The 15,224-nt window shown below is 40.4% G+C and overlaps 1 protein-coding gene across 3 annotated transcripts in view; it reads left to right on the top strand.

Annotated features, from left to right (window-relative positions):
- The window catches only part of macrod1 (mono-ADP ribosylhydrolase 1), a 103,929-nt gene extending 92,053 nt beyond the window's left edge, over nt 1-11,876 (top strand). For 2 of the 3 annotated variants that reach the window (XM_039812866.1, XM_039812864.1), the window contains 4 exons: nt 540-570; nt 2,017-2,090; nt 5,110-5,191; nt 11,438-11,876. In XM_039812866.1, the coding sequence (XP_039668800.1) occupies nt 540-570; nt 2,017-2,090; nt 5,110-5,191; nt 11,438-11,463 (213 nt within the window). In that variant the 3' untranslated portion in view covers nt 11,464-11,876. Of the gene's footprint in view, nt 1-539; nt 571-2,016; nt 2,091-5,109; nt 5,192-7,959; nt 7,989-11,437 lie in introns of all 3 variants that reach the window. The other variant, XM_039812865.1, reaches the window with a different exon arrangement.
- The last annotated feature ends 3,348 nt before the right edge of the window (nt 11,877-15,224 follow it).

Here is a 15,224-nt window from a genome sequence, read left to right as displayed (position 1 = left end):
AAAGAAATCCTTTTAACAGCACTCAACTGCCAAAACATGGGTGGCTTTTATTGTGGAAGAGCTGCAGGTAAGAGGCTCTTACAGAATTTCTTTTTAACCTGCACCTCTCCAATACATTGTCAGTCAGCTGCTCACAGAATTATGAAAAAAGGCTGATGATAACTTTATAAATATAATAACTATGATGGTTTATAATACCTATAATAATGCCGGGTTAATGACTGAATGAGGAAAAAAGCCCTTTCATACCAGGCCTCCATAACAAAAGGGTAAAATGGTGATGGACTGGGTTTTAAATAGAAGTGAAACTCAGAGAAGAGAAGCTGTTGTAAAAAGCAATCAGGAGAAAGATTTCATCAAGATTCAGCAGAGAGATCCGCGTCTTTTTCTGTTGTGTGTGTGTGTGTGTGTGTGTGTGTGTGTGTGTGTGTGTGTGTGTGTGTGTGTGTGTGTGTGTGTGTGTGTGTGTGTGTGTGTGTGTGTTGGCTGTTGTGTGATCAGCAACAGACTGTAACCACTTTGTCATCTTTACTCTGCAGGCTTTCCCCTGCATCTCTACTGGAATCTACGGTCAGTGTCTGAGTTGATGTGTGTGTCACCTTCTCAAACAAGAACAAATGCATGACATTTGTGTGTGTGTGTGTGTGTGTGTGTGTGTGTGTGTGTGTGTGTGTGTGTGTGTGTGTGTGTGTGTGTGTGTGTGTGTGTGTGTGTGTGTGTGTGTGTGTGTGTGTGTGTGTGTGTGTGTGTGTGTGTGTGTGTGTGTCATCATTTCCATAGTTTTACTTCAAGTGATCATGTGTTGCTTGGGGTTTTATACTCAAACTGATGGTTTCTTTGAGTGTGAAAGAATTTCTTTCTTTTTAATCCAACAACAACAACAATGCAGGCCTATCATTGTTCCCTTGTTTATACACTGTACACACTGGCTGTGTTTTCCATCACATGCTTGTTTCCAGTATCAGTCTTTCTGTTTAATCAGAGTCCTGCTGAGCCACCCGGTGCCACTTGTCACATTATCTCTTGCAGCCCAGAGGTGGTTCTCAGATTAGGGCCTTGGATTAAGACAAGCAGATTAAAATAGATTAGGCCGGAGATTGTGTCAGATTGACTGTAATCCCCCTTCACACTGGCAGGAGTGGGAGTTAAGGATAGTGCCTGAATACTCCCTGGAGTGGCTTTGAGTGTGAGGGCCAGTTGTCAACACTTCACCCTTGTTGCTAGAGAGAGGAAAAGGCCATAGTTCTGATTGACTCAGCGTGTTATCCGTGTCTTCCTCATCTGTTTGTCGATGTCTTAGGTTGATTAAAGTTAATCTGGATGGCATTACGTTTCACTCAAAACACATTTGCTGTTTGAATTAGAAGTATATTAATGTCTAGCCTAGTCTGCAAGTGAAGGCATCTGTGTAGGTGGACCACGTTTATTCATTTTTAAGATGAAGCTTATTCATCAGATGAACAAGACTATTGCCTTTAATATTCGTAATGGAAAGGCAAACTGCTTTTTTTTTTTTCTTTCATCAAGCAGTAGAATTGTTACATAATGGGCCCGGTTTGAGAGATAACATCTCTTGCAGTGTGCTTTTTTAAGCTGAAACAATGTGTTTTTAGTGCTAATTGACGTAATGTATAGAATAATTAATGTATAATCACACAGTATTTGTTTGTTTGTGGCTAAGCAGTTTGGCCATTTGATGAATTTGTACTGCCTTTGTGTTGCGTTTCCAGTAGTGGGGATACTTTTCCAGCACTGAAAGGTCTCAGTCGCTGAATGAATATTGAAGAAGCACTGTAGTCTTTCTTCATCTGTCTCCTCATAACCAAAAAGTGTGTAATGTCTGCACCTCATCGGAATAGGCGAGTCGGGTTGAGAGGAAGTGAAAAAACACAGAACATAAAGAGTGTTAGGATAGTGGAAAAGAAGAACAGCGCAGACAACGACCTAACACAAACATACAGATCCGTCAATGCACCTGTTCTTGCAAATTCAGTGTGTATATTTTTGTTTATGTAGGATATCCACCTGAGCAGGCTGTGCATGAGGCGTTGGCAACTGTGAGGGAGTATCTGGATGAGCATCATGACAAGGTGCGTATGTGTTTGTGTCTGCATGATTGGCAATTTTTCCCTACCATTTCCTCAAGGTATTATTCCTTTCGCAGCTGTTGTGTTTGTTTTCTGGTGGGAGCGAGGAGAAGAGTGAATTGAGAAAAAACACACACACGCACACTCACAGTGACACTCACACACAAAAATACATCTAAACACACACTCCCAAGCTCTGGCTCTCATGCTCATGGCCAAGTCTGCGTTTTAATTGGCTCCTTGCGGGACTAAACCCGACAAACACAAACACACACACACACACACACACACACACACACACACACACACACACACACACACACGCTTTCACTCCGGAGAAACAGCGAGCGAAGAAAAGACAAAATGATGGAATAGATGACTGGAGGGGAGGGATGGAGGGGAAGAGGGGGGGCTGATGGGAGATTGGAACAAAAAGGAAACTTTCCAATCAGTCGTTAACATGCTCTAAACTCTCCTCCTTTACTCTTAAGGTCTCCTCCCCTTTTCAGTCATTTTTTCTGTCTCTAACCACCGTGCTGTATCACCTCCCAGAGAGGGTGTTGACGATGTTATTGTTAGCACTGGAGTCTCCAGAGTCTCTGTAGCAATACCAGTCGACTGATGCCGTCAGCCAAGCTCAACAAACGAACATTAAACATTACACGTCTCACCGTGGAAGACAACAGTCTACAAGACTTAAACGGCTGAACACAAGACCAGAAAGCCAAATCAACAAGGCTCTTATTTAAATTCAGCACAGAAATGTGACCACTGGGAAAAAAGTTTTACTGTGAACGAATCAGATGGTGAGACAGAGTTTATTTGCATACATATAAAGTAAGAATGCTCACCAGAGGAGGTTTATTCTGTAATTGAACCCGCTCCATTTAGCATTTTTTTTTACACTGTTTTGTGGGGCTTACTCTGGCTTGGAGAGTTGTATTTGTAGAAAATGAAATTGAAAATTACACACACAGTAAGACAAAATGGACTCAAGACACGGGGCAATGCACCAACACTCTGCATCAAGTGTAATAACAAATAACATGAATAATTTATTTGTAAATCAAGAAAGTAAAATCCAAGGCAGCTCATAAGTTTCATAGTTGTTATATTTTACAAATTAAATACTAACTGAAAGTTTCTACAAAACTGATGTATGACATTTGAGAAAACGGTCTAGATCCATTTAGTAGCTGTTGTGGAGCTTTTGATTATATCCCATGACCTTATGCACACCCCTTCAAATAAAGTTTTACTCCGTTTTGCATCTCTCCTCGCAAGCATTTGCTTTAATTTGAAAGAGGGAGGCTGAAAAATGACGCAAGTGGAGGCATCGCAGCGTGGTGGTTAGGGATTTTGAACCTTAGCCCAGGGGATGTAGTTACTTACCACACATTTCAATATCTTCCTTTTTAGCCTCCATTCAAATCCTGGCGAGGATAGGATGGTAATTGTGCGACAAGCATTGGGCTGAAAAACACGGGCTCCAGGCTAGCAGGCTGCTGAAATAGCTGCCTTTGAAAGCAATGACAGTTAAACTCCAAAACCAAGCAGAAAGTGAACAGCTGGGCTATAAATTGCTCTACCTAACCCCAAAACGGAAAAATCCAAACCTTTGTAGAGACATTAGGGAGGTAATAATGTTTGTCAGAGGGTGAGAAATAAGAGATCACAGTGGAGATTATATCCCTGGAATCATCTCTTTACTGCAGTTACAGTAACTTTAATCATCAGGCTACATATAGTGCTGTGTACTGTACTGTATGTCCAGCTATACAGAATATAATGTAAATATTATAGACTGCAGTGATCCGAAGAACACAAAAGCACAGAGCATAAAGATTGTTTATTGATAGAAAATAGTTGCACTCACTCGACCAGTGTCTTAATATTATTTGAAAGCTATTATCTTGTGTGTGTGTGCGTGTGCGTGTGTGCGTGCAGTGATGATTTTGGATTGAATTGAATAGTGCTTCACACAGTAATGAGAGAAACTGAGGGCTGAATGCCACAGTGTAACACTGAGGGACATGCGCAAAAACACAAAGTTACTTATCTCTCCCGTATACACACATCCATCCATACACACAAACACTTTTACAATAGAAGTACTTACAGACAAAGGAGCTTGTATTCTCTCTCTCCCTCTCTCTCTCTCTCTCTCTCTCTCTCTCTCTCTCTCTCTCTCTCTCTTTTTTCACCCCCACCACACACACACACACACACACACACACACACACATACACACAGTATATTTGCAGCACTCTGTCCCAGCTCACAGTGTCATAAGCGCTGTGTTGTGGCATGGCCATAATAGGAAGCTAATAGGAGAGTAATGGACTGATGCATTAGCTACATTCTCCTGATATCGCCTTCGCACAATGTCACATACTGTTACATTGTTTCCCCCCTGCTGTTGATGAATTCATGGTTATTGCATATGCTTGTAATACAGGTAATTTTGTGCGTGTGCGTGCGCGCAGTGGTGATTTTGGATTGAGTTGAATAGTGTTTCACACAGTAATGAGAGAAACTGAGGGCTGAATGCCACAGTGTAACACTGATGGACATGCGCAAAAACACAAAGTTACTTATCTCTCCCGTATACACACATCCATCCATACACATAAACACTTTTACAATAGAAGTACTTATAGACAAAGGAGCTTGTACTCTCTCTCTGCCTCTCTCTCTCTCTCTTTTTCATCCCCACACACACACACAGTATATTTGCAGCACTCTGTCCCAGCTCACAGTGTCATAAGCGCTGTGTTGTGGCATGGCCATAATAGGAAGCTAATAGGAGAGTAATGGAGTGATGCATTAGCTACATTCTCCTGATATCGCCTTCACACAATGTCACATACTGTTACATTGTTTCCCCCCTGCTGTTGATGAATTCATGGTTATTCCATATACTTGTAATAAAGGTCATTTTGTGTGTGTGTGTGTGTGTGTGTGTGTGTGTGTGTGTGTGTGTGTGTGTGTGTGTGTGTGTGTGTGTGTGTGTGTGTGTCAGCTGGACAGAGTCATCTTCTGTGTGTTCTTGCCGACTGATAAGGAGCTGTATCTACAGACCCTCCCACTCTACTTCCCTGCCGGTGAGTGTTCTTTCACGCACGCACGCACGCACGCACACACACACACACACACACACACACACACACACACACACACACACACACACACTTGAGCACATTCTAGTTGCACTACTGACATACAGTCCATCTAATGTATATATTGTGTTTATTGGCATGGCCTTTTCCATAGCTGACAAACTGAGAAACTGCCTTGTTATTTCACTTGTGAATTTATCTATTGATTGATTTATTTATTTAATCAATTAAATCTATTTGAATGTTAAATCGTGATATAGGGTTACACATGCGTCATGGAAGTCATGGTCCAGAATAATTTCAGTAAGCAGCATAGCAGAATAAACGAGATGTAAATTTTTTTTTTTTTTTTAAGGTTTATTGCACAACTAAAGACATTTTTACTTTCCTTTTGCCAATGTATTTACTTTATTGGAATAACCATTCACGTTTTTTATGAGATGCAAGTATAGCACTAAATACAATCCACATAAACAGCTTGAGGGAAAAATTAAGACTTAAAACCTATTCATTATAAGATCATTTAAGGCTTGGCACAATAAAAAGACTTAAAGGAGTTGAGTTTGTTAAACGTTTTAGCAAGTATGCTTATTATCTTTCTTTCTGAGAGATAGTTTAGAAGATCGGTAACTGTCACATATCTACTGTACTGTAGCTTAGCATAAAGACTGAAAGAGAGGGAAACAGCTAGCTTGACTGTGTCTAAAGTTCAAAAATATGTCTACCAGCACCTTTAAAGCTCACTAATCAACACATGGTATCTCATTAATTTAACTTACAAATAAGCAGAAATGACAACTTAGTTCTGGGAAACCAAGATGGATGAAATCAGATTTGTGATCTGGCTAACATATAAAAACATTATGTGGGTAAGTGTAATTGAAAGTGTATTACATTACATCTGGATTTTATCAGCATATGAGACACTTTGAAGTGTAGGCCACTGTGGTGTGTGTGCAGTCATGGTGTTTCCATCCACCTATTTGTTTGCACATTTTCAATTTGCGCATAAGAACACCTGTGTGGAAACTTCTATAAAAGCTCAAAAAATTGCAAAAAGGTTTTGCCGCTTGGCTCAGGTGGAAAATTGGGTTTATTGATAAAAGCAAAATGTGAAAGAGTGCAATGGACACAGACTGAATCATGACATCCATGAAGCATGTGACTTAATCTTCCACCGAACAGATGAAAATTGGCAGCAGACAAAAAGATCAGATCTGTGTGGCGCTCTTTTAATTACGTCATCTCATTTAACCTCTTTTTCTGCAGTGGTATAAAGACACCTAGTCTCACATTGCCAGACCTATCTCCACAGCGTTGTGGAGTAAGGTCTGGCCACACCACACATACTGTACATCCTAAGATAGGAGAAAAAAAACGGTCTGGGTTTTTTGCATTTATTCCAACCAATCACAATCATCTTGGGAGGCGCTAAGCTCTGGATGCAACAAAGGCTGCGCTGCAAAATGCTCTTATGAATGAACTTGTTTTGGTGGAGCATTTTGTAAGAAGAAGCCACATAGAATATTAAATGAAGATAACTGTTCACACAATACAGTAACGTGAGATATATATATATATAATCAGCTGGATACATGGTTAAATGTTCTCTTACCAGTGGATGGCCATTCATACTTTGTCCGTAGCAATTCCCACCATTCGCCCCCAAATTGTCCCAGTTAGATCATAAATGCCGTAAACATATTCTTTATAAACCTTTACAATCATTCCCTGGAAGAACCAAAGAAGCCTGCCTTGTTGCAGTACTCACATTTTCTTAAAGGAACACGCCAACTAATGGGGAATTTAGCTTATTCACCGTAACCCCCAGAGTTAGACAAGTCGATACACACCCTTCTCATCTCCGTGCGTGCTGTAAAGCTGTCTGACGGCTCCAGCGGCATCAGCCCATAACAGAACAGGCAGGTGAATGGTTCCAGTAATCCTACTGCTCCGAATAAGTGACAAAATAACGCCAACATGTTCCTATTTACATGTTGTGATTTGTAGAATCGCAGTGTGTACAAAAAACAACGTAACATGAGGCACAGCCATCTTCTAACCGTAAACAAATCGGGAACTATATTCTCAGGCGGAAGAATATAGTACTTGGGCGGAGTGATATTCTCGCAGCAAGCCTGTCTGTGAATAAAGTTCCCGGTTTGTCACTTTTGTCACAATTCGGAGCAGTAGCCAAGTTGGAACCAGTTACCTGCAGGATCTGTGCTGGGCTAAGCAAATGCTGGAGCCGTCAGACAGCGTTACAGCACGCACGGAGATGAGAAGGGTATGTATCGACTTGTCTTACTCTGGGGGTTACGGTGAATAAGCTAAATTCCCAATAAGTCGGCGTGTTCCTTTAAAAACTTCCCATTTTGAGCATGTAGCTTGCTAGCTCAAAGTTTGTTGTTGTTTCCCAAAGTGAGGGGATTTTGAGAACAGCAACACAGAGCAGAAGCGGCGAGACAGGCCACCACCTACTCGCATAATAGTAGTAAATAGTAAATGCACACACAAACTATAATTTTCTTCTGCCGATTTTCTGAAAATTTGGTTCAAATTTGCACTACATTTGGATGGACACCTGGCTACTGTGCCCAGCTGTTGTTCTGATCTCACTCTCAGAAAGTAAGCAAATTAGAATGTGTTTCTTTTTCCAAATACACTGTTGGCAAGATAACATTTGATGACTTTTATACATTTCTTAGCCAATCATCTGTGTTTTGCCCTCATTTCTGTGTCCACCTCTTTAGCTGACCAATGATAGCAGCTTATTGTTCAGGTAACCTGCATGGTGTGTGTCAACATGTTATTTACTCTTTCAAAAGGAATCTGTTTGTAGATGGCCAGTCTAAACCCCTGTGTGAAAAAGTAAAGGCTGCGTACAGAGAGGAAACCCTGACATTTCCAACCAGCACTTCATATTTTGGGAATAAATTGCCAATTGTTGCACCTCAATTACATGAAAATGGCTTTTTGCATTGGACATTGCTGACCTCAAGCTCGCTCGTTTACAAACTGTTGCCGATGAAGAATATATTCAAATCTTTTTCCTCTGAAGGTGTAAAGGGTTTGGTTTAAACAAAAACATAACAATCACGTTTTAAGCCTCCAAGGTTCCTCCTTCGATCTGCAAGTCCTGTCTCACCTGCTTTTTAAAATGGACTAATCAAAAGTCCTGTGCCATCATTGCAGATTGATCTGTATGGTTGAATAAAGTTTAGTAAATACGTACATTTCATGTTGGCTCGAGCTGTGACATGATGACTTCACTCATTTGTTTTGATTACACCCGTGATTGATAGTTTTATAATGCCAAGCAGTCTGGGCTCCTAAACATGATCAGTCATTCACTCAATTATTCAAATTAAGCACTGGTATTACAACTGCAGCCTTAACCTCTAATGTCTTGCTTTACCACTGCTATAAATCAAACCCACCTCTCGCCTCCAAAACATTTTGAGAGAGAGGTCTCAACTATCTCGTGCTTTCTGCTTTTATACAACTTTTTGCTATTCTTGGCACACAGCTGCTGCCGAAGCCAAACTCAAGACCAACAAAAGAATCAGGAAGTTGCAAATTTTCACCTCTACAAGTTTTGTACGGCTGCTTGGTCCTGCATTTAGTGACAATCTTACATTTGCTTGAATTAAACAAATAGAGAAGACTCACTATAAGTCTCATGCTCTCGATACACAGTAAGAAGTTGGCGATGTAAAGTGTGGACCTGAATGAACAACCTGCCTCTGTCAGTGCTTTTAGACCTCACAAAGCAATTAGAATAATCAGGCTTCATTTATTTTAATACTTTCAATTTCGAGAGTACTGTGAAAAAAAAATAGTAGCTATACATGAACTGAAATAAGAAAAGGGAAACACCAAAGATTAAACACAACAAACAGACAAATGTTCAACAAAATCTTGGCAGACATTGAAACTATGCAAGAGTGTTGTGTTTAATTTTAAATGAAAGGAGGATTCTTGGTCTTAGTGGCAGTAAAGTCAAGCAACAGAGAAATGTGTCTGGGGTTTGAATTTATCACTCTGTATATCATTAATATGCATGCTGCTCAAGAGTTCAAGGCTCTAATATATATATATACACACACACACACAGTATGCATACCTTCACAAGTCAGTATGTTTTAGGACGGGGTTGCCAAAAATGCAGCAGGCATAAAAAAGCAGCACCCTTAGATACATAAGACAAAATGAAAACATACCATAAACTGAGGATTTAAAGTGTTTTACATGTGACCTGACAGACAAGGAGTCAACGAAGAGTAGAAGAAAAAAGGGGCGCAGCCTATTAAAAATAAGAGCAGAATCCAATCAACTCTGCAGCCGTATCTCCCACATAAGCTTTAAAGTCAGACATAGGCTTAAGAGTCTTAATTTTTTAAATCTTTTTTGCAGACACATCCGACCAGAAGTTGCCGATACAAGGAAGGATTTCTCTCTCATTTCAATGTGCGCCTCAGGGAAGATCAAATGCTAAAAATAATGGGATCTCAAACTGTGATGCCCTTATACTCTCTAATTTATACAAAAATCTAAATATAAAAGTGTTTACAAGTTTTTTTACTAATACAAGTTTTTTTTTATTTTGTGGATAAAAATGTAACAATGATCAAGCAGAAGCAGCAACCTCACACCAATATGAAAATATAATTGTGAATATGAGCTTAAAGGATAAGGGAATGATATTCTATATTTTCTTATTGACAATACATCCTATGAAAATGCCAGAACCGACAATGAGTTGATCCTTATTACAGATATTTCCTGTGTAGCCAAAAACTATTAAAAACACATCAATGTGCAACAATGTTGCACTGGATGACATGTTCATTAACATGAACTCGGGCAAAGTAGTTTATTTTGAGTCAATACATCACACACTGTCTTGCTGGCAGTAACACTCACTAGAGCAGTGAAGGGGGTTGCCAGATGTTTATGGTCATAAAAGAACACATAAAGAACATGAAACGCGTACATGTATCTTTCAGGACCTTCGCCTCGCTCAGAGGCTGTCTGCAGAGAGGACAACAGCAATCTTATGATTTATCTTATAACCCATTTCAAAAATAAACTTGTAACAGGACTAACATGAGGATAAAATACAATGCATACCGATGTTGGCAATATGTTAATAAATGAAGAACACAGAAAAGAACATGAAAGAAAAACGCAATCACCAACCTGAATATTTTGGGGGATTGCTGTTTGCGAACATATTTGCTACAATGATTTTGATATCATATCACTGTTGTGTTTACAGCTTCTTACCCCTCAGCTGACCGAATGGCTTATGTGTAATATTACCTTTGATTTCATGTTCAGATTGTAAAGTTGAGTTATTTTATATATAATAATAATAATACATTTTATTTGGCGGACGCCTTTCTAAATACACAAGGACATCTTACATGTTAAAAAGGGCATACAAGAAGGAATAGATTAAAATACATTTAGCCTCATAGTAATACATATTACAAAATCGAAAACATCTGAAAATGCTACAAAAAAATAAAGATTTAAAAAATAAAAGTGTTGGGAGGGTTTCTATGGCGATTTAATACTAGTAAGAAGTAAACCATGAATTCATCCAGCTTTAGAGTCAGATGGCCTGTTTTTATCCTGTACTTCTGTGATGAGGAGGAAACGCTTAGATTCTACTCAACACGCGACAGTTTCAAACTGTGACACTGCATCAACTCTACACTTGAAGCATGAAATCAGCACTTTCATATCTTCACAATGGGTCAGTTGACTAAAGAGGTTATTTTCAAAAAATGCAGGTGTGTGTCTCTTTAAAAAAAAAAAGTCCATACTAGATGTTGGTGTCTTTTTCCTCTAATGGATGTACAGCAGATTTTGTAGCAGCAGTGAGCGAGCAGTAGCGGTGCTTGGCTGGTAGATGGACCGGAACTGTCTGTCTGTGTGATAGAGCTGCTGCAGGCAGGCCTCCAAGTCTCCACTATAAACCTTATGTGTCTCCAACACCTGGCACTACTCACACTGGCTGTCTGTTTGATATGTATGTACGTGTGTTTGCATGTTTTCAGTGTGTCTTAAGCCATGTTGGACTGAGAGTGACTAATCCGCTCTAACAGATCCCTCTGAAGCAACCAGACGCTCCAGAAGCCAAAATACTATTAACCGCTGCATGACCAAGGTAAAGTGCTCTCTTCCCCTGTTTTACAAGTGGATTTTTTTTGTCTCCCACAGAGGCCACAATCAAGAGTAAACTCTGAGAGTCGATTTGTCAGATTTGGTTGCTGTGGATACACACCGCTACGCTCAGCATCCAGATTCCTTTTCCTCGCTGTCGTCACAGATCAAAACCTTCTTCAGCAGGAAGATAACTCCTAAATAGGTGATTGCTTTTTTGAAGTGCACACTGGCTCTTCTGCAGATGTTAATTAGTTCCTTTTTTTTCCACGAATGGTTGAGAGAGGTGATGAAGGTGTGAAATTATACTGATAGTTCTTGTGAAAAATGGACCTTAAGCTGCACTCTAACTTGACCTTTGTTTTCTGTGTTCAGTGGTGCATCACGCTAAGAGTTATGTGTCCTGTGCTATTAGAATATTGGTATTCCAGTATGTGTGTGTGTGCGCATATGTGTGAGACAATGACAAAAGCTTATTAAAACAAATCACACAGGCTCCTGGTGTGTATGAATTGATTATTTCTCGGGATGCGATATGAATCAATGAGCTGGGGCGTCACGAGGGAACACTTTGAATATTTCCTTCTTTTTTTTCTCGCTTCTAAATGTGAAGGCACAGAAAGAGAGGACCTTGCTTATCTGTTTGCAGTGGTGGAAAGTAAGTAGATTTATTCAAGTACTGTACTGAAGTTTACTTGAGTATTTCTATTTGATATCACTTTATACTTCACTACATTTCAGAGGGAAATAGTGTACTTTTTACTGCACTATTTGAATTTGACCCCTATTGGTACTAGTTACTTTAAAGGTTATACACACAAAACATATCTGCGTCAAATATATGATTTGTTAGATTAAACTACACAGCAATATATAAAGTTCATGTATAAGTTGACATTTCTGTAACTGTCGGACACTGCGCACACAAGTTAGACATTATTTCCTGCATGGAGTCTGTAGTGCTGGAAATGACGTGTTGCAAATATCATTGCTCGAGTGATCGACTATTCCTATTCCTTCCAGTTTAGCGGCACATTAGTCAGAGGATTATAGCAACCACATTTTAAATGAATCCAATAAACCCCCATAGTAGGAGTTCTAGAACTCAGTGGGGGGCGCTATAGGCCCGACGTGCCACGACCAAGCCCAGTTACAATATCAATCGAAATAATTATTAGTTTGAAAATAGGTACATCTTAAAGTCCTCAAACGAGAAATGAAAATTAACACACAAAATCCAAGATGGCTGACTTCCTGTCAGGTGAAAAAAATTAAAAAATGTATCATAAATATCTTAATATGCGGGCAATGCTCCTACCAATTCTCGTGAACATCAAAAGAACTTTATCCCAACCCTTGCGTTTTGGGGCGCTATGGAGCCCGTTGGCCATTGAATATTGGAATTTCAGGTAATAACTCTCATCACTACCAGACCCCTTTCACAATGTCATTCCCATTTGATACATTGGTATTATGAAAAATATTGATTTTAACCTCTTTAAATACATAATACTTCTGTGTTTTTGCTTAAAGGAGCAGTGTGATTAAGGGTGATCTATTGGCAGAAATTGAGCGTCAGCGTCAGTTCTGGCAGGCCAAGTAGTCAAGATGCTGCTAACGCTATTGGCCAACAACACGGACTCATCAGCTGATCTGCATCAGCGCATCAATTGGTCAACTCCCCTCGCTGCTAAATGGCTACGCTCAAAACGGCGCCCTGTTTAAAGCAGATTCAGTTTTCTCCTAACTGCTTGCTGCTCGCTTCTCTGCCGCCCACCTCCTCCCCGGCTCCTCCTTGTCGTGTATATGGTGGCATTTGCTTTTATGTCATTGTTGCTGCTCTGTCCATGTGGGGGAATAGTTCAGCTCTCCCAGTCCTGAACTGTGTGAGCGTTCCCTAATGCTGCCGCTGTCCTCTGACTCTCTGCTATTTCATGGTGCTCATGAAAGGTCAGAGGACTCCCTGAACAGAGCCATACCGCCAAAATTTAATTCAGAATTTATCAACTTGAATTGCAATTTATTCAATAAAAATTTCCTAAATCATTTTTATTGTCATGTGTTTTCTTGACTTAATGGACCTGACAGAAATATAATATTGATAACTATGTTTCCATTAGTGTACAATGAGGTGAAACTAAGAATTGTGTTTTGAGTCCGCCATGTTGCACCGCCATGTTTCTACAGCAGCCCAGAACGGACAAACCAAACACTGGCTCTAGAGAGGGCCTTTCCCGTTTTTAAGTTATGTGACGGCCACTGTAGGTTCTACTTCACGCTGGGAAAGGGAGGGGTGAGGGGAGGGGTATTCAATTAGTTGCAACCTCACCGCCAAATGGTACTAAATCCTTCACACTGGTCTTTTAAATAAAACCTTGAATACTTGTAATTAAGTATGATTAGAGTGTAGTATAACTAATTGAGTAAAGGATCTAAATACCCTGCCAACAATATCATTTTACAATTTTTCACCGTAATAGATTCCCTTTTTGTGGACCTTTTAGCACCTGTTCATTTTAACAACAATCATCAACCCTCCCTCCTTCCTTCTCTTTATTTCCTTTATGTCTCTATACTGTCCAAATCCCATCCACCCTTTCTGCCTCTCAGAACTCACCATATATGTATTTATGTAAATGACATCATGCTTCTCCCTACAGCACATCTGTATGAGTTTTTAATTGTTTGTTGCAGGATGTAGCCATCACGTGTCGGCGGGACGCAGGCGGTGATTTGTGTGAAGCGAATTGAGTGTTTAGTGAGCCACCGTCCCGCCCCACGACTTTCATCTGCCATCAACCATCTTTATTGATTCCAAACAATCTGCCGCGGTGGAGCAGACGCACAGGGAGGAGGGGGGAGTAGTGTTGAGACAACGGAAGGAGGGGGGTTGTCGGGGGAAAATAAACTACAAAGAATATCAACAGGAAATTGGGAGAAAGCCCCATTTTTCTATAAAAGCTTCATCTGTCACAAAGGTGATTGTCTTTTCCTCTGAGCTCTTTGATTCCCTCTCTGCCTGGGCCTCCATCTCCTCTTCCTCCTCCTCATGTCTTTCTCACTGTTTGGTGGAAAAAATAAACAGATGGAAGAGGGAGGGATAAAGAGACAGAGAGAGGAAGGATGTAGGAGTTCAAACTGAGAGAGGGGGAGGGAAAAAAGGTGGAGATGAGAGGATGCAGAGCCGGCGGGAGGATGGAGAGATGGAGGGAAAAAGAGAGATGGAGAGCCTGATGAACTCATCTAAAGGCGCTCTGGATTTTTTAATAAGCAGCAGACTGTGAAGCTACTCCACGACCAGTCACTCTGAGTAATGAACGAGAGGGAGAGAAAGAAACAGAGGATGAAAAGACAACGAGACTCATTATCCTCCGACCAATTTTCATCACTGTCCCGTCAGTAATCTCTCTCTCTTTCTCTCCCTCTCTCTCTCTCTTTCTTTCTCTGTGGGACTCGGAACAGTCCACAGATCTGTTTGAGATGACAGATGAAGAACAATTACGCTAACTGTTTCGTTAACTTGAAGGCTGATTCCCTGCCATCATCCTGAACATACACTGATAATCCTGTTGGCCCTGAAAGTTATTCGCTGCACACGCCCTGCCAATGCACCTGTGTGTGTGTGTGTGTGTGTGTGTGTGTGTGTGTGTGTGTGTGTGTGTGTGTGTGTGTGTAGTCTTAATACATTCAATAGTTAAAGACTGTGTGTAAAAGACAGCTGTGCAAGTGTATGTGTGTTGAAAAATGTCCACTGCTAGTTCGGTTGACAGTATCCAACGGCAGTGAACTCTCAGGTGTTTGATGAAGAATTATTTCAGGCTGATGACTGCTGTTGCTGACTGCG

This window comes from Perca fluviatilis, chromosome 10, assembly GCF_010015445.1.
Source record: "Perca fluviatilis chromosome 10, GENO_Pfluv_1.0, whole genome shotgun sequence".
NCBI lineage: Eukaryota > Metazoa > Chordata > Actinopteri > Perciformes > Percidae > Perca > Perca fluviatilis.
The sequence above is the reverse complement of the archived record's forward strand: the minus strand, read 5'-3'. Positions and strand labels throughout refer to the sequence as shown.